This window comes from Chrysochloris asiatica, unplaced genomic scaffold, assembly GCF_000296735.1.
Source record: "Chrysochloris asiatica unplaced genomic scaffold, ChrAsi1.0 scaffold00349, whole genome shotgun sequence".
NCBI lineage: Eukaryota > Metazoa > Chordata > Mammalia > Afrosoricida > Chrysochloridae > Chrysochloris > Chrysochloris asiatica.
The window spans coordinates 352,918-369,952 of NW_006408867.1; the positions used below are offsets into that span (position 1 = coordinate 352,918).

The 17,035-nt window shown below is 42.6% G+C and overlaps 1 protein-coding gene across 1 annotated transcript in view; it reads left to right on the forward strand.

Moving 5' to 3' along the window:
• The first annotated feature begins 308 nt into the window (after positions 1–308).
• UCK2 (uridine-cytidine kinase 2) overlaps positions 309–17,035 on the forward strand; it is a 70,082-nt gene continuing 53,355 nt past the window's right edge. The window contains exon 1 of the mRNA XM_006875987.1: positions 309–423. Within this exon, the coding sequence (XP_006876049.1) occupies positions 325–423 (99 nt within the window). The 5' untranslated portion in view covers positions 309–324. The remainder of the gene's footprint in view (positions 424–17,035) is intronic.

The following is a 17,035-nucleotide window of genomic DNA, read 5'->3' on the forward strand; positions in this document are numbered from 1 at the left end:
GTAAGGGGCGGGGGCCAGACGCCTGGCCGCCTCCGCCTCGGCGAATAGCAGAACGCCGCCCGCCCAGATTGGAGCAGCAGCATCACGCTGACCTCTGACTGGGATGTAAACCGGGACCGCAGCTTCGGGGAAAGGAAAGCGTTCTGATCCTCCGAGGAAGCCAGCTCTTCCACACGACTCCACAAAGCACAGAGGGAAAGCGGCGGCTGCTCGAGTCCAGCAGCGCCCAGCGGCAGCCCCGGAAAGCGGAGGAAGCCTGACGCGGACGCAGGCGGGGAGCGTGCTCATTCGCACAGTCTACGGGCAGGAGAGGCGGCGCAAGCCATGGCCGGAGACAGCGAGCAGACCCTACAGGACCACCAGCAGCCCAACGGCGGCGAGCCCTTCCTGATCGGTGTCAGCGGGGGCACCGCAAGCGGCAAGGTACGGCGGGGCTGCGCCGCGTCGGGTCCCCCTGCCAGGCCTGGCCTGGCGGCGCATGTGGCGGGGGCGGGCGCGGGCTGAGGCAGTTGCTGCAGCCACCGCGTGGCCCGCGCGACTCTCCATTCCCGGCCGCGGTCCAGCGGCGTCTGCCCCGCGCCTCCTCGCGGCCCTGCAGCGAGCACTCAGGTCCTTGAGGTTCCCGGGGGTCTGTGGGTCACCGATCACAAGGCTGTAGAGCTAATCCCCTACTCCATTGTTTTTTTCTTTTTCTCCAGCTATGGTAACTGGTGGCTGGGATCCTATGGGGGAGGGGCAAGAAAGCGGATGCTTATTGTCTCTCCTAGGCTGATGCTGGGGACGAGGGCTTGAAACCCAATCTCGAATGAGCCCCCCATGCAAAAGGCTCCTGCCCCGCTCTCTTGCTCTAAAGTGCTCACCCAGTGGCGCAGCCGGGCAGCTAAGGGTGGAGCGAGCCGGGAAGCCCCACCGGGAGGGCTGCGAGGGTGGCTGGAAACCGCGAGGCGGGCAGCCAGGGGAAGGGGCGTCCTGCACACGGGGACTCTAGGGAATTGCAAGGACTCTGGGGTATTTTAGAGGGTTCCAGGTGAAAACCCAAGAAGGTGCAGTGAGATCGATGAAATTATAATAGTAGTAGATGTTGGGTGCTTTTTATGGTTTTTCAGAAGAAACGTGGTCGGTTTGAAAGAGAAAGTTGTACTGGCCCCATGCTGTTGGGTCTCACGTATCTTGGAACCTGGGCCGGTGGAAAGGGGTCCTTCTAAGGGCGTCCGACTCGTATGGAAACAGGTTTCCTTTGTTTTATCTGCAAGGCATGGAGATACAAGGGAAATGACTTCCTAGCTTTACCCCGGGGCTTTTTTTTGCAGGTGGCGAAGGGTGGAGTCTTCCCAGATGGTTCCCCAATTTACGATTTGGTTACTTATTTCCCCTGCCATTTAACAGCTTCTAACTTCATTTTGAGCAAGGGTCCCTTAAGGGGGGCTACATGCTGGGTTTTGTGGTGATTCCTCCAAGGGCTAGGGCGAGGCAAAGCAGGAAGGCTGGTTGGCGCCATGAGAAGCGAGCCACGTGGCTTTAAGCTCAGGAACCGACTCTACCATAGCCCCTCCTCCATCTTGGTTTTTCTTTTTCCCTCCAGGCCTGGACTACATTGAAGCGAGGGGCGCAGGCACGTCTTCTGTTGCTTCTATTCATTGTTCAAGCTAGAGTTGTCTCTTTGCTTCTAGGGCTCGTGTTTTTGCTTGTTTTAGTACTTTTAAGTTTATCTTTTGTTCCTTTAGAATTCATCTTGACCTCGTACCTATTGCATGGAACCTTTTTTGTTTCTTGGCTGTATGCGAGTTCGCGCCCGCATGTTATAAGCATAGAGTTGGAAGCCTGATACTGATGATCTGAGGCTAGTCCTCCTAGTGGGAAAAAGACAGACTTAGATAAGTGTAGATTGTAGAAATTTCATAACCTTGGTAATGATCCAAAGAATTCAGTCACTACAAATGTGAGATTTAAGATCCTAAATAGGGAAATAATTTTGATCATCTTATTTTTGAGTATTTCTTAATCATCACCTATTCTCAGTTGTGAGAATCATTGTAAGATTTAAGTGTTAACTTAGGGTAAGATGTCAGAATGGGAGCTAGTAGCAAACCATTATGTGCATATCTCTGCTGTCCCCATTTCTCACCAAGAAGGAAGGTTGTGGAAACTCTCAAGATTTTTTTTTAAAGCCAGTTAAATGTTTTGGGCATATAATAATTGTCATTGCTATTAAGTTATTTTATATAAAATTTTTTTTATTGTTAGTCCAAAGAAATATGTTGTTGTTATATACTGTATAGTCAAGTCAGTTCCCAGCGACCCTGTGTGGGGTTTCCAAGGAGCCATTGGTGAGGTTGAGCCATCGACCTTGGGGTCTAGTGCTTATCCAACAGCACCACACCAGAAAAATAGACTTTAAATTTCAAGTTGTAATCAGTTTGCTACAGTTACGTCTTGATTCTGTAATTTCCTGGGTCTGCCTGGTAACCTCAAGGTCAGCAGTTTGAAACTACCAGCAGACGTTCTGTGAGGGAAAGATGAGGCTTTCTGCTGCCATAAAGATTTTCAGCCTCAGAAGCAATGTGCAGGGTTGCTGTGAGTCGGAACCGATTCAATGGCACACCACCACCACCATCACACGCTGGTAGGAGCCCTGGCGTGGGATAAGTATTGGACTGCTAACCAGAAGGTTGGCAGTTAAAATCCACCAGCCACTCCTTGGAAACCCTTTGAGTTGGATCCAACTTGACAGCATCTAGCAATACCACCACCCTAATAGCAAGTGGGTTACCCTGGTATGCTAACTACAAGTTCAGTCTTCCAATCTAGCAGCTCCTCTGCTGGAGAAAGATGATACTTTCTTCTCCCGTAAAGATTTACAACCTTGGAAACACTACACAGGGTCACTAGGAGTTGGAACCAACTCCATGGCACCTAACCCCAACTAGCATAATGTTTGATGTTAGTTGGCTACTTACTGAAGGGCTAGGGGTTGGAATCCACCTCAAGACCTCTTGGAAGAAAGGCCTGGCAATCTTTCTCTGGAAAATTAGCCATTGAAAATCCTACAGAGCACCTTTCTCTTCTTGTAGGTGGTGTTTCATGAGTGGGAATTTATTGCACGGCCACTGGTTTTCGTTATTCCAGTTCTTGGTGCCTTTCCTCAAAGGAATAAAGAACTATTTTTTTTTTTTTTTTTTAGGATGTTACATCAACAGCATCAACAAATTGGGCCTCATTTGGAACCTTGAATACTGTGATGATGCAGTAGGGTGTGGAAACAAGTTACACACCTAGGTTGGGTATTAGTTATATGCTTACTAAAGAAATTTGGAAGAAGAAAAAGAGCATCATAAAAGACAATTCTATTGTTAGAAGGAACCTCAGAGCCACTAAACACTTAGGTTGAATTAATGAGAAAATTGAGGCCTGAGTTAATTATGTATTTAGGTCAGATTGTTATTGGTAATTCCATGTCTCAAACCAGTGCTCCTCAGTCCAGTATTGACTGAGACATGTTGCCTCATGGTCAGGTTTGGAAGAACTATAGCACAAATGCTGATTTTCAGGAAATGGAAATGCGGATAGCTTTGTATCTTGTAGCCCAATAGTGCCTAAATCTTTGTGTTTTTTTCCCTTCTCTCTCCCTCCTTTGTTAAACCACAATACCAAAAGTCCACAGTTCCAGCTTCTTTTGAGGAATATGAGACTGTTCTTGTGTGGGCACTAATTTGTCTAAATGTTGTGGCTGCCTTGAGTATAAGTATTTTTTCCTGAGTCGTAGAAGGAAGAATAAATAGTGCTTGCAGCTCTATATACCATATTTTTAAAGTTTGGTTTATAAATGAAGATAAATTAGAACTTCAGAGTAAGTGGCAGTTCAATTGAAAACTCACCTTAGAATTCTGGTGGGTTGAGACAAAGTTGTTGATTTTGCTAAGAACCAGATTTTCATAATTCCTCTTGAAGGGAGATACAGCGATAGCCAGGAGTAGCACTGGAAGGAAAACAAATTGGTGAAATTGCTAGCATCCCTATACATTGGGTGTTATTCACCATTATTCTTGTTGCCTTTTTGATACCATTAACTAGGCCCCTTAAAATAGCTTCTCACCCACTGCTCATTGGGGTGGGGACCCTATACAGGGCCCCTGTGAGTCGCAACCCGCTCAATGGCACTTAACAACAAATACTACCTGGGCTGGCTTCCTTGTGCCTTCACTCTGCCATCACAGTGGTCTTCCTTTGGTTCATCACCTATGTGCCACTCCTGTGTGGAAACCTTGGATGATCCCATTGCTCAAGGTCAGATACTTAAACATAGAACAAAATCTGTTGTTGCCCCATACACGTAAGGTCATGATTTAAGTTTTTTTTTTTTTTTTTATGACTCCATCCATATCTCCATATCTCTCTCTCTCCTTACCTCCTTTTGTTAGTAAATTAGTGTTGCTGTAACAGAAATACCCTAAGTGGATGACTTTAAAGAATGAAAGTTTGTGGTCTTAACAGATCTAGAAGCTAAAAAAAGTCTAAATGCAATTCTTTTGTTGTTAGTCCTGGACATTCCTTGGTTCTTGGCATTCCATAGGTGGCATCTGTTTTCACCACTGTGTGCTTTCTCAGAAGTGATTAGGTTTAGGATCCACTCTACACTGGCATGACCTCAATGAATTGATTATATCACATTGCATTATGGGTTAGAATTCCAACACATGTTATGGGAGAACATATCTCAGTCCATATCATTTCCTCATATCTAAACACACAGGCTCATCTTTCTTTCCCTCATCATTCCCTTATATCTAAACATACTGGTGAACTTTCACCTTACACTTTTTCTCAGGGTCATATTAGCAATGATCCCTAGATCTTTTAAGGCTCAGCTCTGTTAATGCTTCCTCCATTTGTTATCCATTTCCATAAGTCAGAACTCTTTTTCCTCACTACTGCTTCCATAGATTTGCTATATTTTGCCTTGTACTATAGTCATTTGTGATTGTTTCCCCACTGGAATATAAGTTATTTAATAACACCTTGTTTATTTGTGCCTTTATGCCTGTTATAGTGTTTGATAACATGACTGTTTGGTGCTTATTGAACTGAGATTTGTAGTTGTTGTTATGTGCTGTGGAGTCGGTTCTGACTCATAGCGACCTTGTACAGGGTTTCTGAGGCTATAAATCTTTACGGGAGTAGAAAGCCTCATCTTTCTCCCGCGGAAGGAACCGTTGATAGTTTCGAACTGCTGACCCTGAGGTTTGCAGGCCGATTTGTAACCACTACGCGCTACCGGAGCTCCTTATTGAACTGATAGGCAGACCATGATTTATAACCTCTCTTTTTAATTGTAACTATTTAAATTAGCATTTGAAGCTACACTTGAAACAGCTCTCAACTATGTTATTCTTGTTGTAATTACTACAATATAGGCAGTCCCCTGAGCCTCAATCTATCGGCTAGTGTTTTTTCTGTACTTCAACATTTATTAGTAGGTACTAAGCAGATATCTAGGGATCCCCTGGTGGTGCAGTGGTCAAGTGCTCGGCTCCTAACCGAAAAGATGGACAGTTTTGAACTCAGGCTGCTCTGCGGGAGAAAGATGTGACAGTCTGCTTCTGGAAAGACTTTAAGCTTTGGAAACAGTACGGGGCAGTTCTACTACTCTGTCTCAGTGTCTCAGTGGCACTGGGTTTGAAACAGATAAACATGTTTATTGCTGAATAGGTATCACTGTACAGATTATTAAGTGCATGAGGTTAAGGTAAGGAGAGGTCAGGATAAAAGGAAATAGAGACGATCTCTGTGCTTAGTGTTTTATAGTTATGTGCTGTTGTCTTGTCTAGTAAGCCCTGCCATCACTAAAGCATTTGATCATCTTTCGTCTTTGAGGTCTGCTGGGCAGACGTCATGGACCCCATTTTATAGATGGACGATGAGGTAAGGAGAACTTTTGACTTGCCTATGCAACGGCACTTAATAACTGTAACCATCTCACATAGCTAGTAAGTGATAAACCAGGATCAGAATCCAGATTGCTCCATTTCTAAATCTATACCTGTTCTGGACTTTCTCGACAAGCAATGACTAACACTTATAGGTGTTTTGGGGTAGGATGGGGTGACTGTGTGTCAATAGTATGGGCCCAGAGAGGTAATTGCAACCTAGTCAGCTCAGTTTGACCATGAGTCAGTCTCTGCTTTTGGTGTGCTCTGGAATGTGCCATTGGCCCATGTCTCCTTGGCTCCCATTCTATACAGATTACTTATTCCACACACTTCTATCAATTGTTCCCAGACCTGGGACAGGTTTGAACTCTGTCTCTCTCTCAGAGCTGACATTGCTGGTTTTCTACCACACCAACATCTGCTGGGACAGGTAAGGGCCAACATGATGCAGCCCTGCTGACCTCCTACGACTCTTCCTTCCTGTTGCTCTGTCTAGCCATGCCTGTTACTTGTCAAGCCAGGCTTTTCCCTACCCCAGCATCTCTGCACTTTCTGTTTGCTCAGCTGGAAATTCTCGTGGTGCAACAGCCCAACTCAACGCCTAATGGCGTGAAGAAGACACAGCAACAGGACTGGTGTCCTCTAGGGCTAGAATCTCCTGCTGCAGTTGCTTTTCCTCAGCTGTGGCTGTTGTTAGCTGCCTAGTTCAGGTGTGCCTTTGAAGTGCGTTTTCTAATGCTCATTCTGTCTTGTGGTCACAGAACTTCAGTTCAGCTATAAAACATTTGCTTAGGCATTTTGCCTAATGTCATTTTTTTGTTGTTGTTAGGCCTTGTGTTTATGAGATTCTGCGATGAAGCAGATTTGCGTTTGGGAATCTCACTGCTGGTGGGTTCTGAGATGGTGCTATTAGAACTGTTCAAAGTCACTCAACTCAGTCTTTCAGACTGGTTTGAAAATTTTTTTTAACTTTTTGTGAATTGTGAGTAAAGGTTTACATAGCAGATCATCAGTTTTAGATTCAATAAATCATATTGTTGGTTTCATCTAGATTGCTGTCCTCTCAGTGTAACATTTTCCCTGTGTTTCCTGTTCCCAGTCCTCCTTTCCCACCTTTCTGAATTTTCCCAGTCCTCCTTCTTTCCCAGACTTCTGAATTTTGTAAATGCTGCCCTTTTGATCCTGAATGGTTGATCATTCTGTGGTATATGTACCTTATTAGTGTTGCTGTATCCCCTATATACTTATCTATTGCTTACCTGAAAATTGAACCACTGAACTGGGAGCGAATTCAGTTCCAGACCTGAAAGGTGACCAAGAACTATAGTCTCTGGATTCTATCAGTCTCTATATGACCAATAAGCCTGATCTTTGTTTTTGAATTTTGCTTCATATTTTCTCCCACTCTATCTAGGATATTCTAATGTGATCCCCTTCAGAGCACTTGGTAATGGGAAAGAGCACCATCTAGTTCTTCTGGTCTCAGGGTCATGGAGACTAATGTTCTCTTGATCCATTGTTCCATTGGACTAATTGATTTGAAGTGTTTTCAATTTTCATCACTCTCCTCCAGATAGGGAAAAACCAAGAGTTATATTTTAGATACCTATTCAGGAGCTTTTAAGATCCCAGATACTACTAGCCAAGGAGAATGTAGAACGTGGTCTTTATGGACTATGTTATGCCATTTGACAGTAGTGGTCTTGAACCTCCAGACTTAGCATTACATACCCTCAAGGTGTTTGATAGTATCTAAGAAATTTTCATAATTTTGCCCCCTGTGGTACAGTAGAACAAGCATTGCACTGCTAACTGTAAGGCCAGCAGTTCAAATCTACCACCCACTGCTCAGAGACCCTGTAGAGGGTTACTGTAACCATTTCCAGCATTTATCTTTGCTGCAAACATGTTCTTTGCTGCAAACATGTTCATGACTAATGAATTTGTATCATCTTCACCCTGATTTTACTTGCGTGTGATTATTTTTTGCATTCTCTATAAAACATTAACAAGTCAAAGCTTTTACTTTTGAAAACAGTATTTCAATAACTATTTATGCAAAATTACGTGACAATAAAGAGGATTTGCTAACAAGATAACAGGTGGAATAGTTGTGAGGTGTTGATTAAAAAATACTGATCAGCATTCATTTCACACAAAAAAAGCTGGGTGTAGATTAGCTTTTCTACCACTCATCTGTCAGTTTGTTGTGATTCTGGAAGCTATACCACCGGTATTTTAAATACCCAGCAGGGTCAGCCACAGTTTTCAGATGAACTTCCAGACAAAGACAGACTAGGAGGAAGCCACTGGAAACCATATGAATACCTGTGGAACACCGTCTGCACCAGATTATTGAATGTTAAAACATGATGAAGAGCACCAGAATATTGTCAGGTGTGGGCCCAGGATATGAGCCCCTCAGGTTGAAAGGCACTCAAAATGTGACTGGGAAGGAGCTGCCTCCTCAAAGTACAGTTGATTGTAATGACGTGAATGGAGTAAAACCTTCGGGATGTCCATTTGTTGATGGGCACAACTCAAAAGGAAGGGAAACAGCTATAAAAATCCATTAATAATCAGAACGGGGAACATATGAAGAATGAATCTAGGAAAATTGGAAATTGTAAAAAATGAAATGTATAAACTGATATCTTAGGCATTAATGAGCTGGAATGGACTGGTATTGGCTATTTTGAATCTGACTGTCACATAGTTTAAGGAGCTCTGGTAGCGTAGTGGTTACGAATTGGGTTGTCAACCTCAAGGTCAGCAGTTCGAAATTACTAGCAGCTCCGCAGGAGAAAGATGAGGCATTCTGCTCCCATAAAGATGTAAAGCCTCGGAAACCCTGTACAGGGTCACTGTGAGCTGGAACCGACTCCATGGTACTTAACAACATCACATAGTTTACTATGCTGGAAATGACAAATTGAGGAGGAATGGTATCACATTCATCAAAAAGTAGTCGTCATGAGGTAAAACGCTGTCTGATACATTATGGCTATCTGCTTACAAGGAATACCAGTAAATACCGCTACTTAAATTTATGCACCAACCACTAAAGCCAATGATTATGAAATTGAAGAATTCTACCAACTAAAGTCTGAAATTGATCAGGCTTGCAATCAAGATGTGTCGATCATTACTGGCAATTGGAATACAGAGATTGGAAACAGGAAGGATCAGTAGTTGGAAAATATGGCCTTGGTTATAGAAATGAGGCTGGAGAACCCATGATAGAATTTGCAAGACTAATGACTTCATTGCAAATACCTTTTTTAAACAGCATAAAAGACGACTATACACATCGACTTCACCAGATGGAATAACCGAAATCAAATTGACTACATCTGTGGAAAGAGATGGTGGAAAAGCTTCATATCAGCCAAAAGAAGGCCAGGGTCAGCCCATCAGTTGTTCATATGCAAATTCAGGCTGAAGCTGAAGAAAATGTAAACAAGTCCATGAGAATCAAAATTAGACCAGCTTAATTTAGAGATCATCTGAAGAAAAGATTTGATGCATTAGACAATAAAGACCATAGACCAGAAGAGTTGTGGATGACAACAAGAACATCATACAGGAAGAAAGCAATAGGTCATTGAGACAAGAGAAGGAAAAGACTAAAATGGATGTCAGAAGAGATTGAAACTTGCCCTCCAGTGTAGCGATAACTAAAGCAAATGGAAGACGTGAGGAGGAGAAGGTATCAGAAGATGGAAGGAATATACAGTCTCTGTACCAAAAGGAAATGGTCGCTGTTCAGCCACTTCAAGAGGTAGCATATAATCAAGAGCCAATGTTACTGAAGGAAAAAGTCCGAGGTGCATTGAAAGAATAGGCAAAGAACCAAGGCACTGGGAATTGATCAAATACAAGTAGAAATCTTTCAAGAAAGTGAGGTGGCACTGGAGGCACTCACTCATCTCTGCCAAGAAATTTGGAAGACAACTATGTGGCCAACTGACTGGAAGAGATCTGTATTTGTGCCCATGCCAAAGAGGTTACCCAGCGGAATGCGGAAATCATCAGACAATATCTTTGATATCCCACGTGAGTAAAGTTTTACTAAAGGTAATTCAGAAATGACTGCAACCATGCATTGACAGACTTCCAGAAGTTTAAGCCAGTTTCAGAACAGGACATGGAACAAGGGATATCATTGCTGACATCAGATGCATCTTGGCTGAAAGAGAATACCAGAAAGATGTTTACCTGTGCTTTATTGACTCTGTAAAGGTTTTTGATTGTGTGGATCATGACAAGGTTTGGATAACTTGCCAAAGTATGAGTATTCCGGAACACTTAATTGTTCTCATGAGGAACCTGTACATAGACCAAGAGTTGTTCAGACAGAACAAGGGAACACTAAGTGGTTTAAAGTTAGGAAAGGTGTGTGACAGGGTTGTAGTCTTTCATCATACTTATTCAATCTGTATGCTGAACAAATAATCCGAGAAACTGGATTATATGAATAAGAACATGGCGTCAGGATTGAAGGAAGGACCACTAACATCCTGCGATACGCAGATGATATAACTTTGCTTGCTGAAAGCCAGGAGGACTTGAAATACTTACTGATGAAGATCAAAGACCACAGCCTTCAGTATGGGTTGCACCTCAATGCAAAGAAAACAAAATTTACCACTGGACCATTAAATAATATCCAAGGTACATGGAGAACAGATTGAAGTTCTTAATAACTTGGTTTTGTTTGGATCAGCCGTCAACACTCATGGAAGCGGCAGTCAAGAAATCAAACAATACATTGAATTGGCAAATCTGCACAAGACATCTTTCAAGTGATGAAGAGCAAAGATGCTTGTTTGAGGATTAACATCTACCTGACTCAAGTCATGGTATTGTTAATAAACTTATATGCATGCAAAAGTTGGATAGTGAACAAGGAAGACCGTAGAATTGATGCATTTGAGTTGAGAACATTGATAGTGCCATGGCTGCCAAAAGAACAAATAGGTCTGTGTTGGAAGAAGTACAGCCAGAGTGCTCCTTGGAGGCCAGAGCCTTTCTTTCATACTAGGAACATATTGTCAAGAGGGACCAGTAACTGGGGAAGGATATCATGCTAGGTAAAGTAGAGGGTCTGAGACAAAGACAAAGAGCCCCAAGAAGACGGATTGGCACAGTGTGGCAGCATCAGTGGGCTCAAATGTAGAAAGATCATGAGGTTGGCCCATGATTGGGCAGTGTTACGTTTTGCATGGGGTCGCTATGGGTCAGTGCCAACTTTTGGCACTTAACAACAACAAATAGCTTTTGATCCTTGCTGCCCATTATCTGTAGATAGAATGCCTTGATGACTTTCAGAAAAATATAGTGGATCATGTGATGAAAGCACAAAATGGCGACAGTTAGTTGGAGGTGAAACATGAACCCATTGTGAGAAAAGGCAAATTACATTGTTGTAGGGTGCCATTGATTTCAACTTGTGTATCAAAGAGTAAACTGCCTTGTAGGGTTTTCTTGGTCCTGGTGTGGGCCTGGTAGGATAGACATTGGATTGTTAACCTGAAGATGGGCAGTTCAAACCCACCAGCTGCTCCTCGGAGACCCTATACAGGTCTCTGAGTTGGAGCTTTCTCAACTTTAAAGAAGCAGATCATCAGGAGTTTCTCCTCTGATTTGCTGGGTAGGTTTCACACCACCAACATTTTGGTTAGCAGTCAAGTGCTTAGTCATTTTGCCTCCAGTGCTTCTATTAATCTGATCATGAAATGTTAATGATAAAGACTTAAAATGCAAATGGTTATACCCCACCCAGAGACACCTTGGGAAGACAGACCTGGTGACCCCTTCAGTTGGGGTCACAGCCATGAAAACCCTATGGAGCAGTTCTAATCTGCACGCATGGGGTCTGCACACACAGAATGAGCCCAAGCTGGGAAAAAGCAAATTAATATAATTATGAAATGCAGTAAGAATGATATTTGGGAAGACCTGAGATTTCTTGATTAACAAAAGGATTAGATAGAGTCTCACAGTTGAAATGTTAATATTGATGTACTTGGGTTAGTTTACTCAGGGCACAGGACGGGAAGAGGGTTATGAAAATGGAGTTGTGGTTTTTTTTTTAATCAAGTATTTACCAATGAACGAGATTAGAGTCACTGTCCTGAGAATCTAAACTGAAGGCAAAGCATTATCCTTACGTAATACATGGCAAAATTGTGGGTTCCAGGTCTCTGAGGGGGGAAGGGGGAGTCCCAGAACTAAAGCAAAATTTCATTGGGCTATAGCTACTGAAATAGTCCCAAAGTGATCCTGTCAGGGACTTTCTGGTTCTGAAATGTTAGATTGAAAGGAGGCAGGACAAGTGGGGTGCCGTGGTGAAGAAGTGAGAAGAACAAGCCCTTCCCCTCTTGAGGTAGCTGTGTGTGGCTACTAATTATAACTTTACACAGAATGGTGGCAACCAACATGAGAGAAACATGGGATTCATTTCTACTTGAAACAGCTTTTTACCCCCATCTTTGGCTATATACGTTTTGTTTTGAGAATAAGTGACCCATTTTGAATAGTTATTGTATTAGTGCGATCTGGAAAACCTGTAAAAAGTGGAAAAGCATTTTTATTTTATTTTATTTTTTTAAGACTAGGTCAGCATAGTTCCCTCTTAGAATGATGAGTAGCCAAAGGCTTTCTTAAATGCAGATTTTTAAAATTTCCTTTTTTTGCTCTTAGTACATTGTGTAACTTAGTACATTGTGTAACTTCTCATATTTTTCATTCTGTCTTTACCAGGTAGGTACCTTCCAGAAAGTCATACTCCTCTGTAAGTTGTTCATCTTCTATGTAAAAAAAAGTATAATTAGTAACACCCATTACAAGTAGTTCCCATCTTACGACGTGGTTCTGTTCTGATAACTGTCAGAAGTCATTTCAGATGGAAGTCAAATACCTCCCTCCCCATAAAATTTATTTTTCGTAATTACTGCCTTTGTAGTCCTAGTATGGCGTTATAGGACTGCTAACTTCAAGGCTGGCAGTTCAAATCCAACAGCCACTCCTCAGAAACCCTATATAGGGTTGCTGTGATTTGGAACCAACTGCATAGCACCTAACAATGATTGCTCTTTATTATCAGTATCTATAAGTCCAACCTTTGTTTGTCTTTGTGGGTTGGAAACATTACACATAACTTGCAAATATATTTTAATAAGTCAGGGACTACTGTACTTGTACACTGACAGGATTACTAGGTAAGCGCTTTGGGCTGGAGAGCTCTAGAAACTCTGGAAACTGTATGATGAACTGCAAAGAACCTTTCTTATGTGTAGCTGAGGGGATTGCATTAGATGATTTTTGATGTTTTTTCAGATCAGAGCCTGCATCTTTGCGAAGGTAAGTACAAGATTCTGTTCCTCTAGCTATACACAATGTGCCATATTAGCTTGGGTTCTAAGTTTCTTAACCCATCCTCCCCATTCATGAAAAAAAAAAAATTAAGCATAGTGTGCTTATAAAAATACTTGGAGTCAAAAAAACATAGTTTATCTTGTGGGTGTCTCTAAGATCACATCCCCAACGGATGGATTCTCTCTCTATAGTTTATTCTTTTTTTTTTTCTTAGCTTCACCTACAAGCACACAGATTTTTCAGCCTCTTGCTCTTTGTCTTTCGTTTTTCTCTGTCTAGAACATTTCTTAGCACACTGAAGATACATGCAAGGAAACATGCCAATTCAACATTTTGTACAAGTATAATCCAGTAACATTAATTACATTCTTCCAGTTTTGTAACTATCAGTGCTATCCATTTCCAAATTGTCCCACCACTATTAATATAAACTCCATGCCCCTATGCAAAAACTCCCCTTTTTCTATCCATTCCCATGCCTGGTAACCACTAGTTTTTGGTTTCTATACATTTGTTTATTTCATGAAAGTGAGCTCACACAGCCTTTTTTCTTTAGTGACTGACTTCTTTCACTTAGAATGAAGTGTTCATCCATGTGGCTTGTGTTAAAACTTCTTAGGGCTGAGGAATAACATTCCATTGTATGTATATATACAACATTTTGTTAATCTGCTCACCTGCTGAGGGGCATTTAGATTGTTTTCCACCTTTTGGCTATTGGTCTTAATTTCTTTTTGAGCATTCAGAGAGGTACCTCATGTGTTCTTTTCTTTTCTGGAAAGTGTGATTCTTGCTGACCTTAGAGCCCAGCCCAGATACCTGGTACAGTCTGGCTTGGTTTGAACATTCTAAAGGGTTCTTTTAGACAGAATGGATGGTAAAATGAGAATAGGAGTCAAGTGGGTAAATCTGCTATTGGTTTGAACTCCTTTCTCGTTGGTCTTTACTAACAAAACCAGCATGTCGAATGGCTTGAAAGTGCTTATGATCTTTTAAAGGTTTGTGTATGTGTATGCCCATATTTAAGGAGCTATGGTAGTGTAGTGGTAACGAGTCAGACTGCTAACCTCAAGGTCAGCAATTCGAAACTACGAGCCATTCCTCTGGAGAAAGATGAGCCTTTCTGCTCCTGTAAAGATTTACAGCCTCTGAAACCCTATGCAGGGTCACTGTGAGTTAGAACCTACTCCATGGCACACCACTACCATCACCATACACATATTTACCATCCCACTAGATCTGCTAACTACCAGGTTGGCTGTTCAAGCCCACTAGCCACTCCATGGGAGAAAGATGAGGCTTTCTGCTGCTATGAAGATTTACAGCCTCAGAAAACCCTATACAGGGTCCCTATGGGTCAGCTTCGACTCCATAGCACTTTAACAACAACAGCATTCATTGTATGACTATCAGAGTCCTAATCCTACCTCCCTGTGAGCTCCTAGGGCTCATCTCTGTTTCCTTGGACTAGATGGGTCATAGAGAACAACCTTTGAAACTGTGGGCTACCAGGAAGAGCCAAGCCACAGAGGCTCTCTCCTGGACTTAATCAGATGCTAGGGGAAGTGAGAGCAGCTCACAATACAAAAGATTGTCTTTTATTTTCTCCATTACCAGCATCTCTCTTTGCTGATAGTTGTTGGGTGCCCATGAATTTATTCTGACTCACAAGAAATCCCATGTGGTAGAGTAGAACTGCTCCATTGGGTTTTTTAGGCTGTAATCTATATAGGAGCAGATCGCCAAGTGTTAAACTCAGAGTCGTAGAGTGGGTTCAAACTACCAACCTTTTGGTTAGCAGTTGAGCGTTTAACTGTTGTGCCTTCAGGTTTCCATTCATCTCTGATTTTGATGCTCACCTGTATTTAAAAAAAGAAAGGAAAAAGCTATGTCTCTGTATTTCAGTTCCCATCTTTAACTTGTCAGACATATTTATTTATGAATGTTGTCTTCATGAAAAATAAACACGCTGCCTTTTGGCCTCGAGCAGATTGGTCTGAAGAGCACATTCGTTTTTATAATCATCTCATCTATTTGTATGGAAGGTGGCCTCCTGGAGCGCCTTCAGTTTCAGGTTAAGTTAATAAGGTTTCTGTAGTGCTATAGTCTCTGATTCTTCGAGTTATTTTCCCTCATCAGTCAAAACAAGGCCCGGGGAAGACTGTGGAGAAGACCATCAATTACTCATATACAAATTCAAACCTAAGCTGAAGAAAAGGAAAACAAGTCCGTGAGAGACAAAATAGGACCTTGACTATATCCTACCTGAATTTAGAGATCATCTGAAGAACAGATTTGGTACATTAAATACTAAAGACCGAAGACCAGAAGAATTGTGGGATGACATCAAGAACATCAAATAGGAAGAAAGCAAAAAGTCATTTAGGAGACAAAAAAGAAGGAAAAGGTCAAAATGGATGTAAGAAGAGACACTGAACATTTCATTTCATCAGCCCTTCCTGGATGGGCTGGATACTATTCACTGGAGACTGCCTTCCTCCATGCCCTTTGGGATCTAGGTTCCCTCTTGAAAGCTTGTAAGCCAGTCACTTCTTAACCTTTGTATCCCTCCCCCCATTTTGGGTAGCCAATGTCCAAATTGCCCATCCCTGTCTACTCTTTGTGTGGAGGGGATGGGGATAGTTCTTGCAGCAGGGATTTGTTCCCTCTTTTGAGCTACTGCATCTATAGGTGTAGGTCAGGTTTATCAAATTGTATCAGATGATGCTTTTTTCCTCTTCTTTCTTCTTTGGGTTGAGTTCTATTCATCCAGTCATTGAAGCCTGGTCAAGTAGGGTATCATCTGCCAGTGTGGGAGTTCTTGCGTCTGTCCTCCCTCCTTTTATCAGCTGTACGCTTCGCTCTTCACTCCAGTCCTCTGTGGTTATGTCATTGACTCTGAGCCCATGAGTCCCCAGGTCTTGCCACGCTGCTGGCCGACCAGGTCTCCACCCGGCTTCACAGGAGTCTGCTGAACGATATAGGGCGTATTAATGTATTTTTGGGTCACTTCCCAGTTTTGGAGTTTCTCTTGCAAGCTCCTTCTGTCTAAATGGGACCCACTTAACTAATCTCTTGTCAGCTGAAATGCATGTTCCAGAGTATAAAACCTTAATGTCTGAATACATACAAAGCAGTATACTAGATGGTGTTTGAGTGTTGCTTTGGAGTGGTCTGGAAGTCACTATGTCTTTGTGACGTGTAGAGGCATGGAGAACCGATGTTACAGAGCTGGAGGTTCCGGGAATGCAGGTTCCAGGGTACAGTGTCGGACATGCAGCACCAAAGCCAGTCCATTGGAGTAGAGACAGGGAACTCTTGTTTTTTCTCAGGATCGTGGAGCACTGTAAGTGCTCACGGAATAAATTTGGAAGACTGGATCTGTGCCCTGCTCAGCCTCTGTATGCCCTGACGCAAGCTCTGTGATTCTTGATCTTTTCAAGGAAAGCAGCAGAAGTTGTCCTGCCTATGACATTACAGAATATTGTGGGAATAAAATGTGAATTGTTGTTGTTAAGTGCCATCAAGTTGGTTCCGACCCGTAGCGACCCTGTATGGGGTTTCTGAGGAGCAGCTGGTGATCTTGGTCCGCTGACCTTGCAATATGATTGTTGTTATTGTTAAGTACTGTGGAGTCTATTCCGACCCATAATGACCCTGCACAGGATTTCCAAGTCTGCAAATCTTTATGGGGTCAGAAATCCTAATCTTTCTCCCACGGAACAGCT